This window comes from Acanthaster planci, linkage group LG05, assembly GCF_054643075.1.
Source record: "Acanthaster planci isolate LZ-2023a linkage group LG05, COTS_SCS, whole genome shotgun sequence".
Taxonomy (NCBI): domain Eukaryota; kingdom Metazoa; phylum Echinodermata; class Asteroidea; order Valvatida; family Acanthasteridae; genus Acanthaster; species Acanthaster planci.
The window spans coordinates 11,493,878-11,517,675 of NC_141781.1; the positions used below are offsets into that span (position 1 = coordinate 11,493,878).

The 23,798-nt window shown below is 40.8% G+C and overlaps 1 protein-coding gene across 1 annotated transcript; it reads right to left on the reverse strand.

The window, feature by feature from the left end:
• Positions 1–1,895: 1,895 nt before the first annotated feature.
• Positions 1,896–22,958, reverse strand: LOC110981873 (stimulated by retinoic acid gene 6 protein-like). The gene is made up of 19 exons (XM_022239864.2): positions 22,584–22,958; positions 21,703–21,769; positions 19,183–19,283; positions 17,641–17,780; positions 16,678–16,798; positions 15,777–15,834; positions 14,918–15,034; positions 13,847–13,917; positions 13,100–13,214; positions 12,335–12,500; positions 11,307–11,385; positions 10,993–11,068; positions 9,574–9,622; positions 8,735–8,852; positions 8,238–8,357; positions 6,698–6,861; positions 5,898–6,110; positions 5,092–5,285; positions 1,896–3,815 (listed from the first exon to the last, which is right to left on the reverse strand). The coding sequence occupies exons 1-19, from the start codon at positions 22,592–22,594 to the stop codon at positions 3,537–3,539; spliced, it is 2,259 nt and encodes a 752-aa protein (XP_022095556.2). The 5' UTR covers positions 22,595–22,958; the 3' UTR covers positions 1,896–3,536.
• Positions 22,959–23,798: the final 840 nt, after the last annotated feature.

Sequence of the window (23,798 nt, forward strand, 5' to 3'; positions counted from 1 at the left end):
AATCACTGCCAAGAATGTCATAACTTACTTTGTTTTCTTTCTGTCCCTCTGTGACCGTCCCCTGTCCTTGCTTACTACGCACCCACGCAGTCAATCCCATATGCTTTGACACAAGGGTTGACTGCATCATGTGGGCTGCTGATGGACAGTGTGAGACTAATCCGCGTTACATGCGGTCTAATTGTAGAAAAAGCTGTGATCGCTGTTAGTGCATGTGCCCTGCGACGCTGTGTATAATGCTTCTTGCTGCTTCCCACTTCCGGCAACTTCTTCCAAAGAGCTACTGACAAGAGTTCTACCACTGGAGGATAGGCACTTCACTTCAAACTGAAGAAACCAAGCAGAAAAGATGGTTACCATTCTGTATCAAGTACTCAAGCTGGTTACTTAAAAAATGGGTCTGTAATTTCACTTCCTGTTGAAATGAGCTTGTAAAAAGGCTATGCAAAGTTTAGCAGGGCAGAATTAGAATGGATAGCACCTTACTTCAAGATGGTAAACATCTTGCTAAAGAATGTATGGAACTTCAGTGCACGTACGATACATTTCTTTCAGTTTATACTTGTAAGTTTATTTTAGGCCATACAAACCTCCATGCAGGTCATTTTGAGGGAGATGCGACAATTTACTGCCCCGATTATGTGTATAACTATGAACTAGCTCATTTTTCATAGCTGCCCTACTGCAAACACAAAAATAAATGCAGGAATATTTGGCAAAGCCGTAAAAATGTATGGACAATGCAACTGGGTACATATTCAGGTATTAAATTGAACAGGTCCAAGTACTTGACCTTTTTTCCACCGTTTCATTGCAGGTGCAGTTTTCAGGGATGAATGTTGAATTTCTTTTGCTGCAACAAATTATAGAATACATTTGGTCTTATGTTCTGTTGATTGGTAAAATATCCCACACCTTTGTGGGTGCGAGACGTTGATTACTGAATTGTGACGTCATTTAAGCCAGAAAGTGTAGTGCAAACGAATGGAGTACACGCGCGTCGGTTCACGTGCTGGTTCTTGAGCTGATGCCATTTACTTTCAGATAATTGTGCAGATGACATATTCACTTTGGTTCTCTATACATGAAGGAGGCAATTCAAAAAAAAAATGGAGACCAAGGAGTGGATTTCAGCATATTGTTGAGATATTACCAAGAGTCCAACTAGAAAATTTTTTTTTCTAGAAGGAAATTATAGAAAATCCTACGCGCGAGTTGAACCGCATCCCGTCACGGTATTAGCACAGTGAAGACTCCTTCATGGGCACTGAGTGATAAACAAATATCTTTTGTAAATTTGTAAATCGCAAAGCCTTGGTTAGCCATCTTTGAAACTGGTTAAAACAATGGATGTTTGGTACTCACCTTTCTTGTGTAGGATATAACTCAGTGAACAAAAATACCTTTGACAAATCTGCAGACAATTTGTTAAGGAAATCAGTAAGATTGGTTAAAATGGACGAACACACAGTAGCGGTACAGACTGGGAGCACCCTTCAAAAACAGCCCAAGTATATAAATACACAGCAACGTGGTTTTACGTTGATACCTGCACATTTGGCTGGTGTTCTCAGGCCGTAGCACTGCATTACCTACAAGAGGCTACAGGGTCACTAGACTCTGCTTAAGACAAGACACGTCAAAAAACCTTCATTTGAAGTCACAGAAAGATGGTGTATAATTCCTATTTAGTTTGAGCTGCAGTTTGTCTGTGCATCTCCATTCTAATTTCGTAATAGAGGATAAACAGGTTTTTGGGTCGGTCGCTGACAATGAAAATACAAATCTCTCATGAATATTTGTGCCGAACCAAACTGGAGCAACATATTAATGTTCAATTCATAAGGGAAACTCCCCATTGATAACAAGAATACTGAACAGTTGTGACTCTTGGATCTTGTCCTAGCATTAATGTTTTAATAGCACAAATGTGGTTCTTTTTTTATTAACTAAACCTCTGGCATACTAGTATATCTTTAATTATCATTTCATAAGAATGAGTACATGTATATCAATAAATTTTCATCAACATGAATATTAAATATATCAAAGTACTGTCACTTTTCCAAAAATTACTCACGGATGCCTCAATTTACACTGTTGGTTAAGCAAAACGACCAGTCTTTAAAACTGGCTCCTGTTCTTTTTACTGATAAAAATATGATATTAAAAAGGTTGGTATATAATGTATACTGAATAATAAAACATCCCACAATGCAATGTCATGTAAAATATACAAATAATGACTTCATATCAGAATCAAGTAAGAGAACATTTCATTCCTTTCAAATCAAGACCAGTGACAAGAGAAACCTTTTCTTTACCTGTGTCATTCTTATTACACAAATCACTATTTCAGTTTGCATGTTTGGAGATGTTGGGAAATTCTGTGAGGCCATCAGCAAGTAGCAAATAGCAACAAATACATTAGCCTACTTTACATGCACAAACAAGCTTTTTTGTTGGCAAATGAATGAGAAGACAACTATCACGTGCTGTGGAAAAACATGACAAGAGTCTTTCCCATGATCATGAACAACGGAAGTCAATGTAACTGATATATCACTATGATATTTCTCACAAAGGAATATTGGAAAATAGTCAATGATAAGTTGTCCAACTGGGTTCCTGCAAGTGTTCAGCATGCATTCTACATTCCAGAATAAATCTGTTGCACTTACTCAGCGTGCTCCATGTCAACGTGCATAAACTTGCATGCCTATAAGGCGAGTTGGTACCAAAGGACTGTCAATTTGAATTAAACACACGCCCTCTTTTGTTCCCACTCAGAGCGGATTGGATGGCAGCATTTTGATTTGCAGAAAAGATGAATCTTGGTACTTACAAAGATCCATTTGTTTGCTTCGACACAATCTTGTAATGAAGCTATAATGCCGTTTGGCAAATGTAACAGTGAATGTTAGGCATCATAAAATTCACTAAATAAAATGATACTTCTTGATTTCCTTGGCAAAATAATCTTGGTACTTTCGCCAACTGTCGGCTCACAAAAGTTGAATGTTGAGACAGTGAGTTACTTTGAAATATACAAATGATTTTTAAAAGTGCACTTTTATTTACCTCTACCACAACTTCAAACCATCAGTTTATTTTCAGAGTTCTCAGTGGAGCAATTAATCAATCTTACAGCTCAGATATTATTGCTGGCACATAGCAATCGTCAAACATACATCGGCTGTGATACACATCTAAAGCAATGACCACACAATGCACACACTGACCTGAGTATGTATGAATCATAGGACGCCTGAAGCCTTTGGACAAGGGCACAACTAGGGTGAAATTGCTAAGGGGACTTGGAGCTGCATACAGGATTTTGCTTGTGCACAAGTTGTCCATGTATACGTTTCAAAATTTCACGAGGGGGCATCTGGGGAGGGGGGACACATGGGCCTCTGTCGGAGCCTAGTTGCACCCTTGCCTTTGGACAATTTATGCCTGAAACTTGGCTTCCGAAGCTACAACACACATTGAGATATACAACTAGCAACAGGTGCTGGGAGAAAGGGGTACACTTAGGCAGTACTTTCAGAGTCTGCAGTATGGAGTCCTTTCTCGCCTCTGCCAGGCTTGGCTGGATTTCCCGGTTCACTTGTGGGACCTGACTGCAGCTGTGAGTCTTCAATAGGCAACAGAGGTGAGACGAGAAGACTGCTGTTTCCTGGGGACTGCGGAATGGCTGGCAGATCCTCAATGACGATCAGTTCCGGATCAACTGCATTCACAGATGGCCTGGTTACTGTTGGGGCCACTTCAGACATGTCTCGAAGGCCACTGTTCTGGCGCTTCATCACCTAGCACACAATGGATACTGATCACTTGCAGTCTCCGGCACACTTGTATTTATCACACCTATTTTTAATGTAAGTTTGCACGGCAGGTTTATACCTCCTTTACCATGATTAGGAAACATCTCAAAAGAAAGTTGGGGACATTTGCATTCTGTAGGACTATTCCAACTGGATCACAAGCATTCCACTGGAGCATTGCAGCATTTCAGGAGGAGTGCATTTTGGGTCATGCCCTGAATTCTCATTTACTGGAAAACTCGATTTCAGCTGCCTGAACTCAGGTTTACAGCTCGGTGATACCAGGATTTTGAGCATCTCTCTTAATCAGCAACTGTACCGACACTGGGGGATTTCATGATTGCCAAACCACAGCAGTGAACAATCACCATCACCAGACTGAGCACTTAAAGGCATGCCTACGGTTTCTCAACACACAACGACCTTCATAAAGTAAATCACTACTGCTGAATTTTGGTGAAGTTTTGAAACAACATTTTCCAGTTTTAATCACTTATATTGGCGCCAAATGACCGAGTTAGTGCAGTTCCTGATTCTGTGAAGTTGTCTGTAAACTCAGTGACCAAAAAGTGAGTGACCAACACTGTATACATTGGTCGATCTGGTACACTCTATTATCCACCTGCAGTGTTCATAGATTGAGCTGATAATGTCACAGTCCCTGCTGCTAAGATAAACCAGGAAATCAAAGGACACTAGACATTTAAAAGAGAATCCACCTCATGATAGACCATTCCAAGGCAGCGTTCCACAGGGAGTGTCATGTTCCCTGCGGAACGTTCCAAATGGAATGTTCCAATTGTTGCAATTTACGAGACACTCCCTTACAGATCCTTCTAGCTTCAGTGAAATAGTGAAAATTTAAAGTTCCGCTTGTTTAAACCCTTAATTTGTTATCTGAAAATTTTTCAGTTGCAAGTTTGATTACATTTAGAATTTTCAGGCTTAACTTTTTGAATGGAAAAAACTCAAAGAAGGCTTATTTCAGAAGCAGCTTCATACGAGCAGTGAATGAGCTCTTAATCCACTGACAATTCTCAAACTGGGCCTGAAGTGAATTCTAGGCTGGGCATGTACCTGGCATCAAAACTTTGAAAGATCCACATCTTGAAGCAGTATTCCTGTCAATTAAATTGGATCACTCTTTCAGTACCCACAACACCTCCCCAACCCAGTTGAAATCCTTCCAATGGGTCTGTCATTACTAACGCACTGACACCTTTGTGACTTTGCCATCCTAAGACAACCACAGCGCGCTCACCTCCATCATGTGCGGCAGCATCTGATGCCCTCTGTTGCCCTTCCCGGCGTTGACGAACCTGGCCTCCCCTTCCGAGATCATCACCTCCTGGTCAGGCAAGACGGCAGTGCTCTTACGCAGCCTGATCACTGAGGGATTGTTGATCAGCGTGTAGGCTAGGTGCCAACGGAAGAACCTCAAGAGGTGGGGGCGCTCTGTGGGAATTTTGAAACAATTTTGCTTTGTTTTTTTTTTCAATGAAGTTTCGAAGTTATAAAGATGCCAATGCAAGCTCAGCGTCCAACAGCTTAGGTAGCCTGACAAAAAGTAAAATGTGTTAACGCTACAAACTCACATGCTGAGTGACTATACAGTTTTATACATGCAACAAAAAACTACAGAAACGTCAGGCCCTAGAAGATGCAGCACCAGCACTGTAAGTAGCAAATCGTCCCCAAAGGTGGTGAAAATCTTTACAAAATTTAAAATAGATATGCACATGAGAAAAACACTGCGACGCACTCTGTGCGCTAAAAATGTGTGAACTAGTGGTGGCGCAAGTTATAGTGCCAGGCAGGGCACAAAGTCTGGCCGGTCACACATATAACAAAATTATTGATGATATTTTGGCCGGTAACCTGTTTCTGCATGGCAACTAGTTTCTAGTATAAAGCTTCGTCCAATTCTCTGCTCAGCATCTCCACGAGCTGGTCCTAGATTCTATGTGGGAACTACTGCATCCCTGTTGGGCAGATATGCTGAGACGTGCATGTATACCAGTACTGACACTGACGTACTACACTGAAGTCATCTTGTAACTATTTCACCTGTTTCTGTTGAGGTACTCTCCAAATCAGTGTAACTAGGTGCCTGACTGTTGATCAGCCCCTTGTCGGACATTTGGCGGTGGAGTTGCGACATTCTCAGCTGTTTCCGTTTTGGATTCAGGATGTCAAAGACCATCAGGTGGCAGAACATGACCAGAATCGGGTTGCTGTGTGCGTTCTCAGTGTACAAGTTACCTGCATACAGCACGTACACTTTGCAGACCAGAAATAAAGACAAGTGAAACAAGACTTTGACGTTATTGGAGATATATGACTGATGAACACTCAAGTCGTTTCTTCCATGGGAACCTGGCAACATCAAAAAGGATAGCTATAACTATGGCTCATCCCTTTGCTGGAAAATGGAAAATCCAATGCTGTAGCCCCCAAGATACAAAATTCAAACTCAACCTGCTTCAGTGCAGGTTACATCATGTTTTTTTCACAAGTGCCCAAAGCGATATAGCGATACAGCCAGTTGTTGACAACTAACAGCATGGCATTGGGAAGCATAGTTTATAGAAATTGTCACGTTCAAAAAATAAATTTCGTTTTTGAAATTTCACCCAGAAAGTAAAATCCAACAACTACCAAACAAATCAAATAAAAAATCCAAAAAACAGAAAAACAAAACAAAAACCAATTGGGAATATTTTACATGACAAAACATTAGGAATCCATGCTTTTCATTCAATATGAAGCTGTCTTTTTTGAGTATATGATAAAAAAGTCGAGCGAACACAATTGCTCGAAATTCACAGCACTTCCCCCCGCCCCCCTCGCATTTCTGGTTGGCCTACCTAGATCTTTATCTCCTACACCAGGTGCCCAGATGGGCCGATCGATGCGTGGCAGCAGAATCACAGAAATGATGACCCCTATCACAATGCGGAGGACAGCAAAGATCAGGCCATACAAAAGATTCAGGAAGAGTGTCACATAGGAGTAGAGAAGAAACCACGCTCTGCGGAGTGCGAGGAAACAAGATGGGAATGGATGGCAGAAAGGATAATGCAATGGCTGCAGATACTTCTTTGCCCACCTCAAAATCCGAAATGAAACAGCCGTCAGCAGTTTGAGACCAGTGATTGCTCCTGTATGTATTTATGAAATCTCAAATTATGAGTTAAACAGTGACCTAATATGAAACTTTCCCCTTTCAACGAAATGTGGTTAATGAAATTTTCAATTTGGGCTTTACACAAGAACCATGGATGAGAGAGTACTCATCAATCATGTCAGGAACCGACTTCAAATCTTTGGACCAGGTACGAGAAACCAACGTTAGAAATTCTGCGCAACTTTCCTGACGAAGAAACTGTAAGATGTTTATAGTTTTAGAGAAGAAATTAAACAAAATCAGCAAGCTATATGTACATCGAAGACAGCAACAGATTTCATGGCCATGTCCACAGGCTGTTTTTTGCAGTTTGGGTAAACTGAATTGACAAAAATGAAAGCATTTTAAAATTTTTCTCAGGTATTTCAATAATGTTTCATCTGCTAAGTCACATCTAAATAAATTATCCTAACGACAGAAAAGGAAACGGACTAAAAATGCAATATACAGAAACTGTAAATCGCCAAACTTGTTCATTGACCAGAAAGTGGTTGAAAGGATATCTCTTCCCAAGATAAAAAATCTTGAGTAAAAAACACAGGGTTTACTGGGGTAGAGATACCTTTAAATTCAAAAGTGGTAAGAAATACAGTGGATCCTTATGTCACGTCCTCATTTTGTTCCAGTCTCAGAAACGATTGTTTAAAATGCTTTATAAAAGTTTGAAACGAGGGAGTGAAACAGTGCTATATAGCCAACAGGCGTCCCTGCAAGTCCCTGTAAGGCTATGAAATGTCCCTCACAAGTCTAAAGCCAGTTCACAAACTATTTAAATGAAAGGGTGACAAAAGCATTCTTTTGTTATTGCTCATGTTATCGCTTATGACTTCGCCTTGTGAAGGAACTTGTAAAATTACTTGTGTGGACAAAACTCCAACACTGGACTGGAGTCTGTTCCATGAACAGGCAAACTGTGACTTCTAAGACTCTCAATCCACCCACATATGCTCTGGTTAGCAAATCCAATCTGTGCATATAACCAACATTCACAAGCATAAACAACATTCGAAAGTACTGCTTCAGGCCGGTGATTTTCTGACAAAATGACAATGACAGCAGAAACATTGTTAAAGTTGAGCCCATCATGAGTCATCCAGTCTCAAGGTTACTCATGAGCTTTTCAACTGTGACAAACTCATCCCTTTGCCACTCTGCAACCCTTTATACTCGTGACTTTCAATTATTAAGTGTTTTCGACCCTGGCAACAGATAAACCTCACCTGTGCTGCAGGCTCAGGGGTTTATCAGCATCATCTGGCTTGAGCTTGTCTTGAGTGAAGAACTTTTTGACGACGATTCCCTGGCTTGACATCACCAACGTACCGACAATTATCGATGGTCTGTAGGTAAGGGCCAATACAAAAACTTTCAAGTCCTGGTCGCAGAGACTTCACCACAGTCAGGACAGTCACAGCAATTCCATCCTTCAATTTGATTTTCTTCTTTCGGGGCATGTCACTAAAACACATCTTTTGTCATATTCTAGGTTATTTTTGTTTGATTAGAAGCCATTGGAAGCAATAAAATTGCATGCTTGATTATAATTTTACTTCATAATTTGAGTCATTTGTATACCCCAATCTGAAACAGAGGTAAGGAACCTGTTTGGGCTGAAAACTGGAATAACACATTTAAAAAGAAAGTTACAACACCCCCCCAAAAATAAAAAACCTTTCAGGAGAATTTGCAGAAAACAATGAAAAGAAGAGAAACTTACATTATAATTTCCACAACAGAATTGACAAAAAACTCCTCAAAGAACCATGAACTGAAGAGCCCAAAGAATGTCAAAGCTATTAAAAGAAAAGTGAGGAATCCTTGGACGAACATGCAACCTGTGTCCAAGACAGAAATGAAATTCTAGGTGAGTCAAGTCATCGACAAGATCACAGATGCGGTACAGGCCCAGGATGACCGGCCCACATGTCAGGGATCAAGTGTTGTCTGACAAACTTCACAGGAAAATTTCAAAGCATGTGAACATACGCATAATTTACGCAGGGCCACCTGTATTTGAAATCTGAAAGAATTCTGATATCTTCCGACAGCAGAACCTATAATGTTAATTCAGCGACCAGAATTTGAAGACAGAACTATGGTGGCACAACACTTGGGAATAGATGGAACTTGCGCAACTCACACACCTGTTGGACCATTAGGGTGCTGTGATTTGTGACATGCATGAGCACCTTGCAGTTTGGGAATGTGCATGAGTGCAGTGCCACCACAGTTATGTTGTCTTTTCGGATTACTCTACATCTTTGGCAGCTGTGGGCAGGGGCAGGTTCTGAAGGTGCACCAAAGGAAAGTCTCAGGGGTTGGCTAAACGATGTAAAAGATCTGTCCAAGAGTGCTTGGCAAGACTGGTTGCAAACTCTGAGAATATAACAGCGGGCTCAGTAACAATCTGCTTGGCTCTCCTATCGCCAGTAAAACCTCCCTGATTATGTGTGTGCTGATTGAATGAGTGTAAATGACATTCAGTCAAGTGTTAAAACCTTTATCAATTCAAAGGGAGAAGTTAAGATCCACTGAGACTATTTGCTGTATGCTCACCTGCAATGAAAACGGCCACCTGGAACCCGATGTACTTCATGCTGCCAACCTGTGGAACCAGCAAACAAAATCACATCAAACAGCAGGCAAAATCTGCAAGGTAAGTTTCAGCCGAGTATAAACATCAGTGCCACTTTCAGAAAGCTGACATGAGACAACCTTAAACCTTGGAAATTTGTAATGCATGAACTCGGTAACAGTGTAAGCTTTTCTGTTCCTGTAAACGATTAGGCACCCAAATGTAAACTGGACACATTTTACAGCATCATGTACGCTGAATCTCTCCTACAAATGGGTCCAACCAATCGAATGCTAAAGCCTTGATCATGCTATGTAACACAGACAATGAGATTAGGGAACTGCAAAATTCTTTGTGACTAAGTATTCCCACTGGGACTTCAAATAGGTTGGACATGTGCCTTGCTACGAATGTCTGTACATCACATTTGCAATCGCGGGAAGCATGACCTGACATTCAGGCTTTTAACAGGATAGGGGGCCAGAAATTGAGCTGAGGGAAGTATACAAGCGGACAAGACCTTTTCCCGAGTCCAGTCACAAGTTGCTGGGTAAACAATGACAAAAAATGCTTCTGTCATAATACAACATATGAAAGCTTGTGACGTGCTTTAAACTGGATAAATTGTGATAGACTTTCATGGAACTCTGGTGGACTCCACTTTAGCTCTTGTAATCTGATTAAAAAACACTATGGCTACGTTTAGATAATATACTGCACATTTGATTTCTTCCCTTGCGTTTACCCTCGGTGCAGTCATAGGTTTACGCGAGCGTGTAATATTGTGCTAATAACTGAATAATCTCGTGGCAAACTCGATCTCATGTCATGGAAAGAAGATGTATTAGTATGACAAATCTGAAATGTCAAAACAATGGACATCCATACATAGGCCTACAAATGTGGCCTTTATTTCACAAGTCACTGGACTTAAGCCAAGACAACGAAACGAAACGAATGCAATGCAATGCAATTCTTTATATTGTCCAGAAAAAGGTGGAAATTATTCTTGTTTGCTTTACACACACATTCATAACATATCAACATAATATAATGTAACATCACAGTATTTAGGCGTTCTGTTCGTATTCAAATGTTTCATATAATTAATTTCTTGATTTTGAACAATGTAAAACACCATCAACTTTCATTCAACTCGTTCAACTAAGCTGCCCCGCTTTTGCATTGCATTGTGGGATACTTCCTCAAGTAACCTCAAGTTACCAGCTCAAACTCTGTGTGATTGTCATGTAAACCAAAAGATAGGTGAATACCATCCTAAAAAAATATATATCACAAGAAGTTTTGGCTGGTAATCTGATTTTTCGCTTAAGCAGCGCTATGAAATTGGCCCCAGGTTATCATCATCATAATTATTCATCTCATTCAGTGTTACTCACAATAGAATCTGTGGACGTCAGTGTGACGCTGGTTGGCAAGTTGTATTGGCCTGACCACATGCTCAGCAAATGCTTCCTGATAACAAGGGCAAATTACATAAGCTGGTACCTACAGACATTATCGTGACAACAAAGTTGGCAAACAATACTTAGTGGCAGTGAGTTATCAAAAGACAGCTCTGCTACACTGAAAATTTGATCCTGAAAACTTACAGAAATTTGATATTTGTGGAATGCTTTGTTGGAAATTCAAGAATGCGTACAAACAGTTTAACAGGGATGAGTTGGTGGATTCAAAGTTACCAGATACTTGCCTGTAGTTCTTAAGGATGTGCGGAATGTACAAAAGAGGTACAACGCACACTGACATAACTCCAGCAATCCACCAGCATACTGCGAAGGAAACAGAGCCGTTAGGCCGTATTTATTTGGTTTTATTGATTATTATTTATTATCACCCCCTTTGCAAGCCAGCTATACTGTCTATAGATTTGAGCAAGTCTGGTTCATTTATAGGAGAAATTCAGCTGTCACTGCTGCCTACAATTGCTGACAAAAACAAAGGCAAGAACAAAGGAGGTTCCACTGAATAATTGCATTTGAAAGGTACCCCAGCTTCTTATATGCTGATGCACTTTTCTATTATTTTGGCACCATTCTTTTGACAACACTAATGTGCTTATTTCAAGTTTCAATCGGCCCTTGATTAATGAAAAAATTGTGCAATTGTTGCAGCAGTGCCGCGATTTCACGGCTGTCACGTGAGGGCGCGCTTCATCAAAAGGCCACGCTTAGCGCCTCGGTTTATACAATTTAACAGAATTCGGAACAGGGTTTCAAATCAGCAATCATCATACATCCTAGGGGGTTCAGATGTATTCAGTTGGGTAAGGTATCATTTGAAATCTTTATTCAGTCAAGGGCATTTTCAAGCAAATAATGGAGCCTTTTATATGGGTTATTCATCTAAAATTTACAATGGGTTATTACGCACAAATTATAGCGGGAATACCAACACATCTCCCGGCGTGCCTTTTCATTCTTTTTAGACTGAGGTCAGTAGGAGAGTGTAACGATAAAAAGATCTTTATTAAATGTGCTGTTAATTATCTTTGTTTTCTCTTTACTTGAAGCTCACATATATTCAAGGGAGGGACAGCAACTACATACCGGGAGGGTTTTTTCTTGAATTTCTTCATAAATGCACCAAGTGTCCCAAGTTCTTGCTGAGCATGCAATAAACCAGATTGTCAACTAAACTTGGAAAATAGTCTACAGCAATGTTGGAAGGTTGTTTGGGGAAGGGTTTAGGTGAGAAATAAAAAGAAACACAGGCACCAACCGGTAAGCCCGGTGTGGGCCTGATCCAGCTTGTTCATGATGTCTTCCAGGGTCTCATTGTAAATGGTGGCATTGGGATTGGGAAAATTCTGCTGCGCTAGCTTCACTGCCAGACCATAGGCCGCATCAATTAAGTTGAGTCCCAGGGGTATGAGCCAAAATGCAATCTGCCAAAAAGAAAAAGTCAAAAAAAAAGTGGCTGTAACTTGCATTTCACAAATCCCACACAAAACGTACACTTTGGGATTTTGGAACCTAGGATTTTTCTTGAGGACATAACGTCCTACTGATAGTCCTCTTTTATCGGTGATCAATTTTATTATTTTTCAGTTTTTATGTCTTCATTTTTAACAAATTTGTTTTAATCTAAAAATTGTTACTGTAATTATTGTAATATAGTCACTCATTTCGTTTGTTCTTTGTGAGCAATTTATTTGCCATTGAATTAATCAATTCTTCCTTTTGCAATTAATTTATTTTTGTACGGGTGAGTGCATATTTATGTGAGGCTTTTGGCTTTGGAAAGAAAAGCCTTTTCCTGATCTTTTTTTCAGTTCCATGTTTTTGTTCGTGATTTCAGTGTGTCTGCATTAAATATTTTGTCTTCTGTTCCTCTGTCCTTCGTCTTGAAGAATGCCGAATACAAAAATAATAATCCAAAAAAATGGCTAGTGATTCAAATGCAGAAGAGGTGACGTTAACTTCAATTGGACTCTTCTTGGGATGAATTTTTATATTTCAGGCGCAGGAAAACAGGTAATCATACCTGGTAAAGGGCAATTATGCTGACAAAGCACGGCATGAGCACCCTGGTGGGGTAGATGAAGCCAGGATGTGGCTTGTAATACTTGGCAAGTTTAGCGCGCCAACCTGTGTACACGCTGCAGAGACAACATGGCAGATAAGACAAATTATTCACACTTTGTTGCTCTGAATGTTGACCTACAGGGGAATGGGAAATTCTTTTCACAAGTTTTCTCTTGTAAATTCATTTTCTTTTCACAAAATGCAAAAAGTCTCCAACTCTGGGAAAATATTTTCACACTTTTTCACACAAGCAGAAAAAAATTTCATGCCTTTTCACATCAGTGGGAAAACACTCTGCACACCTTTCACATCAGTGGGAAAACATTTTTCATGCCTTTTCACAAAGGTGGGAAAACATTTTTACACCCAAAGTGGGAGTACATGTGCACGCCTTATGAAACGTGAATGTGAATTCTTCCAAAAGATTTTCCACTCCAATTCACACAATCAACTTTCAAGTCCAATGTACTGTAGCCTGCCACTGCTGTCTTCAATGTATAACATGCCTGGGCAGAGTACGAATCCAAATGAGCAGGTAGATTTTTAGTGTATTACCAATACCGAGCGTTGGCGTTCAGCCTTCACTCTATGTTAGAGGTGACAGACTCTCAAGATGCCCATGGTCCATTTTAAGTGTCCCTCAGCAAGGCATTATACTCCAATTACTACACTTGCCAATATCAGATGTTGTCGAGGTGCTACTTACACTTCTCTGGGTTTGTTGAGGAGATTTCTGACATATATCGCCTGATGGGTCTTGTACAATCTCTCCTGACTCTGGAGTAATAAAGAAAAGACTAATTACATTAAACTTTCAAGCTAATTTGATAGGGCTGACTGTTGATGTAGCACACCAGGTTTCATTTTAGCAATTCACACTGGGTGAACTGGTTGCACAGACTTAACTGGTGTTGTCAACGAGTCCCCTCGAGACCGTTATCAGACAAGAGGCCAACACATGGTTGCCAGTCTGAATTCAAGTCCCAAACTCAAGGCCAACACATGGCTGCCAGTCTGAATTCAAGTCCTAAGCTCAAGGCCAACACAGGGCTGCCAGTCTGAATTCAAGTCCCAAGCTCAAGGCCAACACAGGGCCGCCAGTCTGAATTCAAGTCCTAAGCTCAAGGCCAACACAGGGCTGCCAGTCTGAATTCAAGTCCTAAGCTCAAGGCCAACACAGGGCCACCAGTCTGAATTCAAGTCCCAAGCTCAAGGCCAACACAGGGCCGCCAGTCTGAATTCAAGTCCCAAGCTCAAGGCCAACACAGGGCTGCCAGTCTGAATTCAAGTCCTAAGCTGTTGTACGGAACTCCAACAGATAATCCTCTGCCATCGTTCACCCTCTCCGTTGGTGACTAGTCGTGTGTTGGCCGTATGTTTGGTCTTGACTACAACACTGGACCTTCAATGCAGAATTTACAATGTCAAGGTGTTTCTGAGTGAGCGGTAGAGCGAAGCTTAATAGAAATTTCTCTCAGCTTAAGAGCACTAGGGGTGTGCATTTATTGTAGTACAGGAACTAGATGCCTCGTAACATAAAGCATCAGTGCTGTGTAATTACCAAAATCCACTTATACAGTGTAGTCGTTTTTATGTTGAAATCTCTCAATAAAAAACTTTGCACAACCTTTCCACTTTCACTGTTGGAGAGTTACCAGCAGTTACAAGTGCCCAATTCCACTATGTTGAACGGGTTCTGGACAGAAATAACCAGGTGCTCAATTAGCCCGTTCTGATACATCGTCCAAATTAAAAAATGCATTCAAATTATCCATACCGTTGGCGTTATTCCCCTCCGTCGTTGGATGAGAATGAAGATGAACATACCCAAGAAGTAAAAGACCAGCAGAAAGAGACAGATCAACACAGGAATCTGTGGTACCAAGACTGGAACCTGCAAGGAACAAAGCTAAGTGGATGAAGGTACCATACCACTTGCCGTAAGTAACCCATCAAGTACATTTTTAAAAAAGATATACAATTATTTAAATGCTAATTTAACTGAACAAAAATACCACAAGAACAAATCGGATGGTGGTAGACTTCAGCTGCCAACTCTTCCATATTCCAAAATCAACCTGAATGTTTCCGAAGACTTTGTAGGATTGAGAAAGGGACACATCTAGCCATGACGCTTGAGGCTTTGATTTCCTTTAAAGTGTCTCAACAAAGTGTGCAATGGCATTTCATATTTCTTAGATTTTGGACATTTTGGGTTAATTTCCAGATGGTAAATGATTTACATTAGATTCTATTGAACGCCGATGACTAACTGTCAGGTGATTACAGCCACTTTAATAAAACTGGCGCTTTGCATCCGTCTACTGTATAACCAATAGTTAAAATTAAATAGATAAGTTAATAACTACATCAATCTCCTGATAAGTAAAATAGACAATGAATGAATAGCACCAGCAACATGACAAGTTAAGTGTGATAAAAATCTTTCAAAAATCTCTGACAATGAAATGTTTTTGTGTGCTTAAAAACTGCATATTAGATGGACTCCGTAGCCCAAGAAGAAAAAAAACCACAAACTGAAATATACAAAATTGAGTTTAACTTTAAGTATGATAACTAAAATTGTTGCAGCTACAAACTTGGAAAACATTTCTTTGGATACGTATTATACAAACCTGGCCTTTCGCCTCTCTATTCTCACATCCAATGCTGATTAATATCAACAAGACAAACCTGGAATACCAAGGAGGGAGACAGGCAGAGGGAAGAACAGTTTAACTACAGATCATTTCTTGATGCCCAATTCAGTGTGGAACTCAGAGGCCAAAGTTTAATGTAGTGTTGACATAATTGATAAAACTGATAATCATCCTGCAGCCAGACTGTGATTTCTGCCTTCCTTGTGGCCTGTGATACCAGTTTATGGGGGGGTCAAGTGCATGCCTTGTGGACAAGAGTTCTTCTGAAGCCTAATCTGTTGACTTTACACAACGTTTGTTATAAACAACGCCCCGCATGGCCATAAATTTACATCTAGCTTGTGCATTAATCAAAACCAACAAGCTTTCCACTTAAGCATTTGTTTTACCAAAAATACACACTCACAATCCAAAGGAGAGACAGATAGAACAAATTTTTTTGGTACGATTGAAAATATTTGGTGCAAAGGGTCGCGGCATTAGGGCTGACCCAATTATTCAACTATTTGACTGATCACTGTATATTCAAATACATTCACCTTAAAAATTGATTATGAGGAAGGTTAAAATAAATGGGACAAAGAAGAGAAACATTTTTGGATTCAAAAGATTTAATTCTAAAAGCATAAATGTCTTTCAAGCTATTACTGGGCAAACTTTAATGCAGCATAGCCGTAGCAGTCCCCAATCCTCCCATAGGAACTGAAGACTGTTAGGGCTAATTCAAGTATTTAAAAATGACTCGCCTTATCCTTCTTTAGTTCCAGAGCAACTGCACAAAGCCAAAAACTGGACCTACTTTCCAGACATGTACGCAGTCAACCTTAATTTTTCCACAATTTTATAATTAAACACAATAACTGCACTTTATACATACCAGCCTGACAGATACAAGAATCCTATGCCATTTGCTAACAGCCGCGATTTGCAGGTGATGCATGCAAAGAAGGGGAAACAGTCGACGGCAATCTCTATCGTCACAATGGTACCAATCAATACTGAATGCACACACACACATGAAAAGGGGAACAATGATATGGGGCCGCGCGGACATCCAGGATTCTCGTAAAATGACAGGTACTGCGCCGGTGAAAACAGCAACCTTGCCGACGTATGCACGCACCAGCCAGTCCGAGGATCGGGTTATACAATCTTTTCTGTGATCTGTACGTACGTGCATGCTCGTTGCAGTTGTTTTCACCAGCGCGGTGTGGTTGCTACCCATGTTTTTGTGAAACTCCCGGATGTCCGCGCTGCCCCATTATATCAGAAGACAATGCGAGAAACAAACCGGCAAGTAGGCCTTTGTTGTGCCACCAGAGTAAAAGAAAGTACAGGATTTTCCACACTGCAATAATATTAAATCCAACATGCGCCTGCTTTGGTCTTTCGTAGAGGTGACGAAAAATGTTACATCAAGAGACTGTGAGTTGGTAAATTTTTGAGAGATGTGGCTTTCGTATGTGATAAGACTCTTGGTGCACATCTCCTTCACTGCTGACAAAGACGGACAAACTGATACTCAAATGAAATGACATCATTGCCGTGACCCTGGTAACGACATGACGCCGATGGGTTTACAGAGTTTCAGATCTTGCTTATTCTCCCACATTATATTATTGTTCCGAAGAACAAAGTTGCTACAGGTAGGTTCCAACATTCTCTCTCAGGTTTATTCTAGCAAGGAGTACATACCTACATGCGATGGTTAAAAAGTGTTTGTGGTAGTGCATACAATCACTGATAGGTTCAACAAAGGAGTAGCTTTCAACCCCCTCCAAAATGAACAAAGCACTGTGTCTTTTTTTTAATTTGAGAAAGGCACGTTAACTGTACTTACTCTTGGCCCATGCTGGCATGACCCATGCAAAGAAATAGGACTGGTAGTCACCGAAGAGGAGGTCAAGACATAAGGAGGAGGCAGCACCGAATGCCAGGCAGTGGGGCAGACGGTCATGGTTGTCAAACAAGTCAATTGGGCTGGGTGTTGGAAAAAACCAGGACACTCAAATAATCAACAGCTCTCCCCCAGAGGCACTTTAAGGTGATCTACACTATTGCCACCACTTAAACCTCCCACCCCCTTCCTTGGTCTACGGAAGAGAAGAAACAAGCTGCTTGGCAAAATTTCAACTGAGCACAGCACACTCGACGACAGGGCACTTCAGGGGAAATTAGTTGTGCACGTTGCTCAGTGTGCACTGCTCAGTGGCGTTGCTCAGTGCGCGTTGCTCAGTGCGCGTTGCTCAGTACACGTTGCTCAGTGCGCACTGCTCAGTGCGCGTTGCTCAGTGCGCACTGCTTAGTGCGCATTGCTCAGTGCACGTTGCTCAGTGCGCGTTGCTCAGTGCGCGTTGCTCAGTGCGCGTTGCTCAGTGCATCTTGCTCAGTGCGCATTGCTTAGTGCGCGTTGCTCACTGCATGTTGCTCAGTGGGCATTGCTCAGGGCGTGTTGCTCAGAGCGCCTTGCTCAGTGCATGTTGCTCCTGCGCGTTACTCAGTGCGCGTTGCTCAGTGCACGTTGCTCAGAGCGCGTTGCTCAGAGCGCGTTGCTCAGAGCGCGTTGCTCAGTGCACGTTGCTCAGTGCGCATTGCTCAGCGCGCGTTGCTCAGTGCGCGTTGCTAAGTGCGTGTTGTTCAGTGCGTCCTGCACCACGAACCTGTGCTTGCATGCAGTGCTTCCCTAGGAAAGGAGATTTTTCATGTAAAAATATGACATCCCTTGTTCCTGCACAGAGCAGAAGATACATGTACGTGTATGTACAGTGTACTTAGGATATGGTTGAAATAAATAATGTTGACAAAACCTGAAGATGGTTATTTTATGGAACATTTGAAGACAGTAAAGTGAGCAAAACCCCTACCTATCCATGCAAATGTAGTCACTGTATCTCCACTAGGAAATTTATAGGTACATGTAGATGAACTGGGCTCAGTTTCTCAGCTCTGCTTGCTACTGTGAAGCATCTCACATTTCATACTTAGTGAAATGTTCTGTGCTAAATGTTATTGTGTTTCATAAGTTGGCAATGAGTTTTTGATTTGTGCTTGAAAATAATGCTGATTCCTGTCTAACAGGTTGTCCAAGTCAGTCACAAGGTGAGTCCAAAAGGCTCCGAGCAGCGAGTCAAAGGTACATGTAAGTGTACTACACAGTCCGAGCTCAAGTGTGAGTCTGGGCTCAAGTCCTCCATCACTTGTTTGAAGGGAACAAGCTCGTTGATACCCTTGCTGGAAACTCAAACCATGAATAAACTTTCAAAGGACAAGAGCTTGATTTGTCAAATTCAGCAAATAATTTTTAACCAGTTGATAAAAATTCATCAAAAGATTTGACTGAAATCAACAAAAGAATGCTCATGAATCCTCTTCTGGTGCTTACTATAACAAAGAGAAGACATCTCGTAGAGGATTTCTGGAATCTCCAGGTCGTCTCTCCTTCTTCGTCCTTTGTATGTAACTGAGAACCAAGATGATACAGACCTGCGACCAGATCATGTGCAAAATCATAAGTTACCGTATTTCCAGGAAGTCACCATACATGCATAATATACTTAACCAAACATATAACAGAGTGCCATCTTGCCAGCCAACAATAAGAACATTTAAATTTTAATCTTTATTGGTATAAAAATACCATCCATAGTACATGTACATGTGCGGATCCTTATAAAACTCTGTATATTTAAAGTTCCATTTTCATTTCCATGAAATGCTTTACAAAGATTCAGCAAATGTCTTTGGACTTCTCCCAAACAGTCTGTTAAAACTCAATACATGTACATGTTTGTAGTTTTATTCTTGTATAAAGTCTGCACTTCTTGAAGTTTTATCCACTAAGTACAAGTTTAGTAACTTCATAAGCCATGTATCATTAAGTAGCTTAATACACAATACGTGATCAGTTGCCTTGATTGGTGCAATTTTAGAGACGATGTACAGTACTTTAAGCTTTCAACCACATGAACCATATCAACACATGTGGAACTATATTTTTCCCTGTAGGTCCCCTGGCAAGCTTGGGGAAGTCTCAACTTGTTTGACCCCAGTTCTGAAAAGCCACAAGTTATTTATTTACCACAAGGCTGCCCTTATGATAATAAAGAAACGGGCACATCAGAAAATGTTGTTCATTTCCAGAGAATTATTTAATGAGCTGTAAAACTAGTTGCTTCAAAACTGATCCCAAAATGTATCACTCACAGGAATGATTGAAACATTGAAAATATTGAAATCTTTTATGACTAATATGAAAATAATTTGAAAAACTTGACACCATGAAAACCTGACATCTCCCTCTCTTTTACATGAATTAAAGAATATTGTCAGCAGGTATCTGAAGAAATTATGTCTGAATGAGCTTGCTGTACTGTGGCTGATCACGAGAGTAATAACACAAAGTGTCTATGGCAAGTGGTTGCAGCGGCTAGCCAATGGCTCTCATAGGTGTATGCAGTATCTCAAGCCACAGTCATATCTTGTGGACACAGCCGTTTGCCTCCTAGATTGCTTCATTACATAATCTGATAAATGCACTTTCCACAAACTTATCTTTTGCAAAACCAGGTAATGCCAGAGTTGTTCACTGGCTTATTAGTCTTATCTTCATGGGTTTCTTAAAATTCAGCACTTACACAATCAATCATTAACTCACTGACACCTGGTTACCTATATGATAAGGACCATGTACCTGTAAGTTGTATTCATATGGGAATGAATATCGGATTAGAGCTTGTATAGAATTATCAATAAATAAACTCAACAGGTGACTCATAGACACACTTGGGTCAGTTTCTCTTTACTAAACCAAACATCGCTTCCTGGGTTTATACATGCATACTGTATACCTTACATGTGCACGTGTACAGAGTTACAAACATGTACATGTGGTACTAGTTGTGTTTCCTTATCCACTTCCCCATTTACATTTTGCAATGAGCAATGCATACAAATTGCCCACAATTTGTTTTAGTCAAAGATAATGTGCATAAATCTACATTTTAAGACAGGATTAAACTCATCTGTGCTGGATTTGACAAAGGACCTGCATGTATAATACAAGCGTCCAGGAGGTACATTTGTACGTGGGCATTGTTTGCAAACCCCACTTTGTCGTGCCTTTACATTTCTTGTCCCCATTTTCCCCAGTTGAGATTTCAAAACACACCTACATGTATCCATACGTACATGTACGTCCATGAAATTTTTCAATGCCACCCTTAAAAAATGTGTGCCTCTCCAGGTGCCCCCCCCAGAAATTTCACCCAAAATGTAGTTACACTAAGTGGGTTCACCTTAGGCCCCCCCAAAATAGTTAATCTCTGGTCAGCGCGTGTCGATTTTGAACATACCTGTCAATGTTTTTTTTTCCCATTTTTTTTCTCAACATTCTCAAAACAGCGCCCTCTATTTCTGCATCGCCTGAATGTTCGCGAGTAGACTGATTCCCGTCCACCAATCAGAAGGGCAATTTGTTCAAGGAACCAGACTAATTCGTGGGTAGCTCATATCTGGTGAAAGATCCATTACGACTGCGTAATGTTGATGTCGAACACAAACAGTAGACCATGGGTAGGTTACAAAGTTGCAGCCAGCTGATCAACAACAATGGCGGCATGACGTGCGACGTGCTACTACAAGCCTTTGCTCTTTGGTTAAATATGCCACTCATTTCCGTGTCCGTTGCCAGTCTTAAAAACCCAACCTCACCCCCCCCCAAAAAGAAAAACACCCTGAATCGCCGCATCAATTCTGGAACTTTGGTCTGACCAGAGACCGAGTATTCTTTTTGGCCTTATCCAGGAATCCAAACCTTGATCCATTAATTAATGTCATTCCACCTGTGAATAGAATTGTTAAATAACGAGACTCAATACACGGTACATGTACTTCGAGTACTTACAGCAAAGGGGAAGGAGCCGTGAACAAGAGAACCCCTGTATTCGGCAATAATACAGGTCTTGTTTGCCCTGAAAATAGTGAAGAAAGAAAATTATTGACGTTTCTGGGATCAAGGACAGGACCTGGCAAGGGCAGATGACTAGTTCCGCTGTCAACAAGGATGGCAATTCTTCCTTTAAGGACCCCTCAATATTTTTCTGTTGCACTCAAGTTTTTAACTTGGTAAACGGTCATGACGGTGTGTATCAGATGTTGTCCTTTTACACAAGAAAGGATCGAGGAGTTATTTTGGGGAGGAAGTTGCAAGAAAATGTGACATTACTAACAATTTCAGACAGTTTCAAAGACATTTATAAAGGCAGGCTCTTAAGACTCTTAGAGTGAGGATTGCCCAAAGGATGAACAGGATTCGGTGTGACCGAAACTATGTTGGGAAATGATTTGGAAATGTTACTTCAACTTTCCCCCTAAGAATGGGGACTTTTGTCACTAAAATGGTAGATTGTTTGCAAGACCTACGATGGGATGGGTCTTAATGGATCGAATCGACCCTGTGTTGTGTCACACTCCGCACAAGTATGACCTATAAGAAATCCCCCCCCCCCGTGTGACAAGAAATCTCTTTCGGACTGCTGTTGTAAAACTTTATAACATTTGAAGGGAAAATTGGTGTTGTCTGTATGGAAGTTGGAACTCTTTCCACGAGGAGTGCTTGGTGTTGCCAGGTTTTAATAATTAATTATCATAATGGCAGCATGAAACTTTATAACACTTGTTAAAAATGTACACCAGCATGCCTCGTAAATCAGGCATGAAATTATACGCTGAGTGACAGGCAATGTGTTTGAAAAAAGCAGACCATAAACATGTAGGCCTACTTACGCACTACTCATGGCACTCGTTGATGTCAGATCCAAAGTCGCTTCTCGCGGTCAGTGGTGCTCGTTCTATTTCTCTGAAAGGTTCAGGCTGAACTCGTTGCTTGACAAGCAAAACGACGCAGAAAGGAGAGTCGAGTAGGCCTAGTCAAACCTGGTTCAACATCGGGTCACCCTAGGTTATTCTCGTCGGGTCTCACACAACCGCCCGCATGCAGTCTCCAGCATTATGATCTCGAACTTCGAACAGCTGCACGGCTGTTGTCATGATTATCATCACAGGGCCGAGTTCTAATCTTAGTATCGGTTTGATGGTTTTACACATTAATTTATGCACTGCACGTGCCGCCGCGCTGATCATGACCAAAGATTGTATAGCGCCGCGCATCTTTGGTCATGACGGTTGTTTATAAATAGCGCCCTCAGTGGACCAATTAAAATTAAACACAAAGCCTTGGGGCGGTTTTTAGCTCATAAATAAAATTCCATTTTGACAGTAAACTAATAGAGCTAGAGTCGTGTGTGTAATTTCAAGCTGAAACCAAGAAATTCGTGCAGAACCTAAACAATTAACCGTTTAAAGCGCACCTTTGTGTTTCACGTAACCTTATTTTAATTTTATTAAAGGCACAATGTATATTACATGGCATTTTAGTGCTAATAATTTTCATGTGAGCGAATAATGTAACTGGAAAACCATTCCGCGTACCCAGCCGCGAGAAACTTCAGTGCTAGTGCACACAGATTCGGTTGTGCACAAAATATGGACTTTTTAAAAAATATTTTGCTTTCCTAAATTTCCTTTTCTTTGCTGACAGGTGTAAGCACACGGCAATTAGCCAAGCTGTCCTTTCTCAGAAATGCTTTCAGTATAAAGCAAAATTGTCTGAATTTGAACAGAAACACATCGACTGAAAAATGTCTTCCTTGAATACCATCAGAGCAATAGCTCCCTCAATTGTCTGGAAAAGCAGGTATATTAATTTTGTAAATGGTTACATCCAAAGTGTATATTTCATTACACTTGACCCAAAAAGAATGTCAGGTTGTTTTCATACACTGAAAAAAAGTCTGAGAGAAATCTATTTAAAACTAGACAGGGGCCTGGGCTTGACAATGGACCATGACAAAGGAGAGATTTAGGCCAAAACAGTTCAGAAAAGGGGAAAAGAGGGCAGTAAAGCATGAAGGTTTTGAAGCCCAGACTACCCGTACCTGT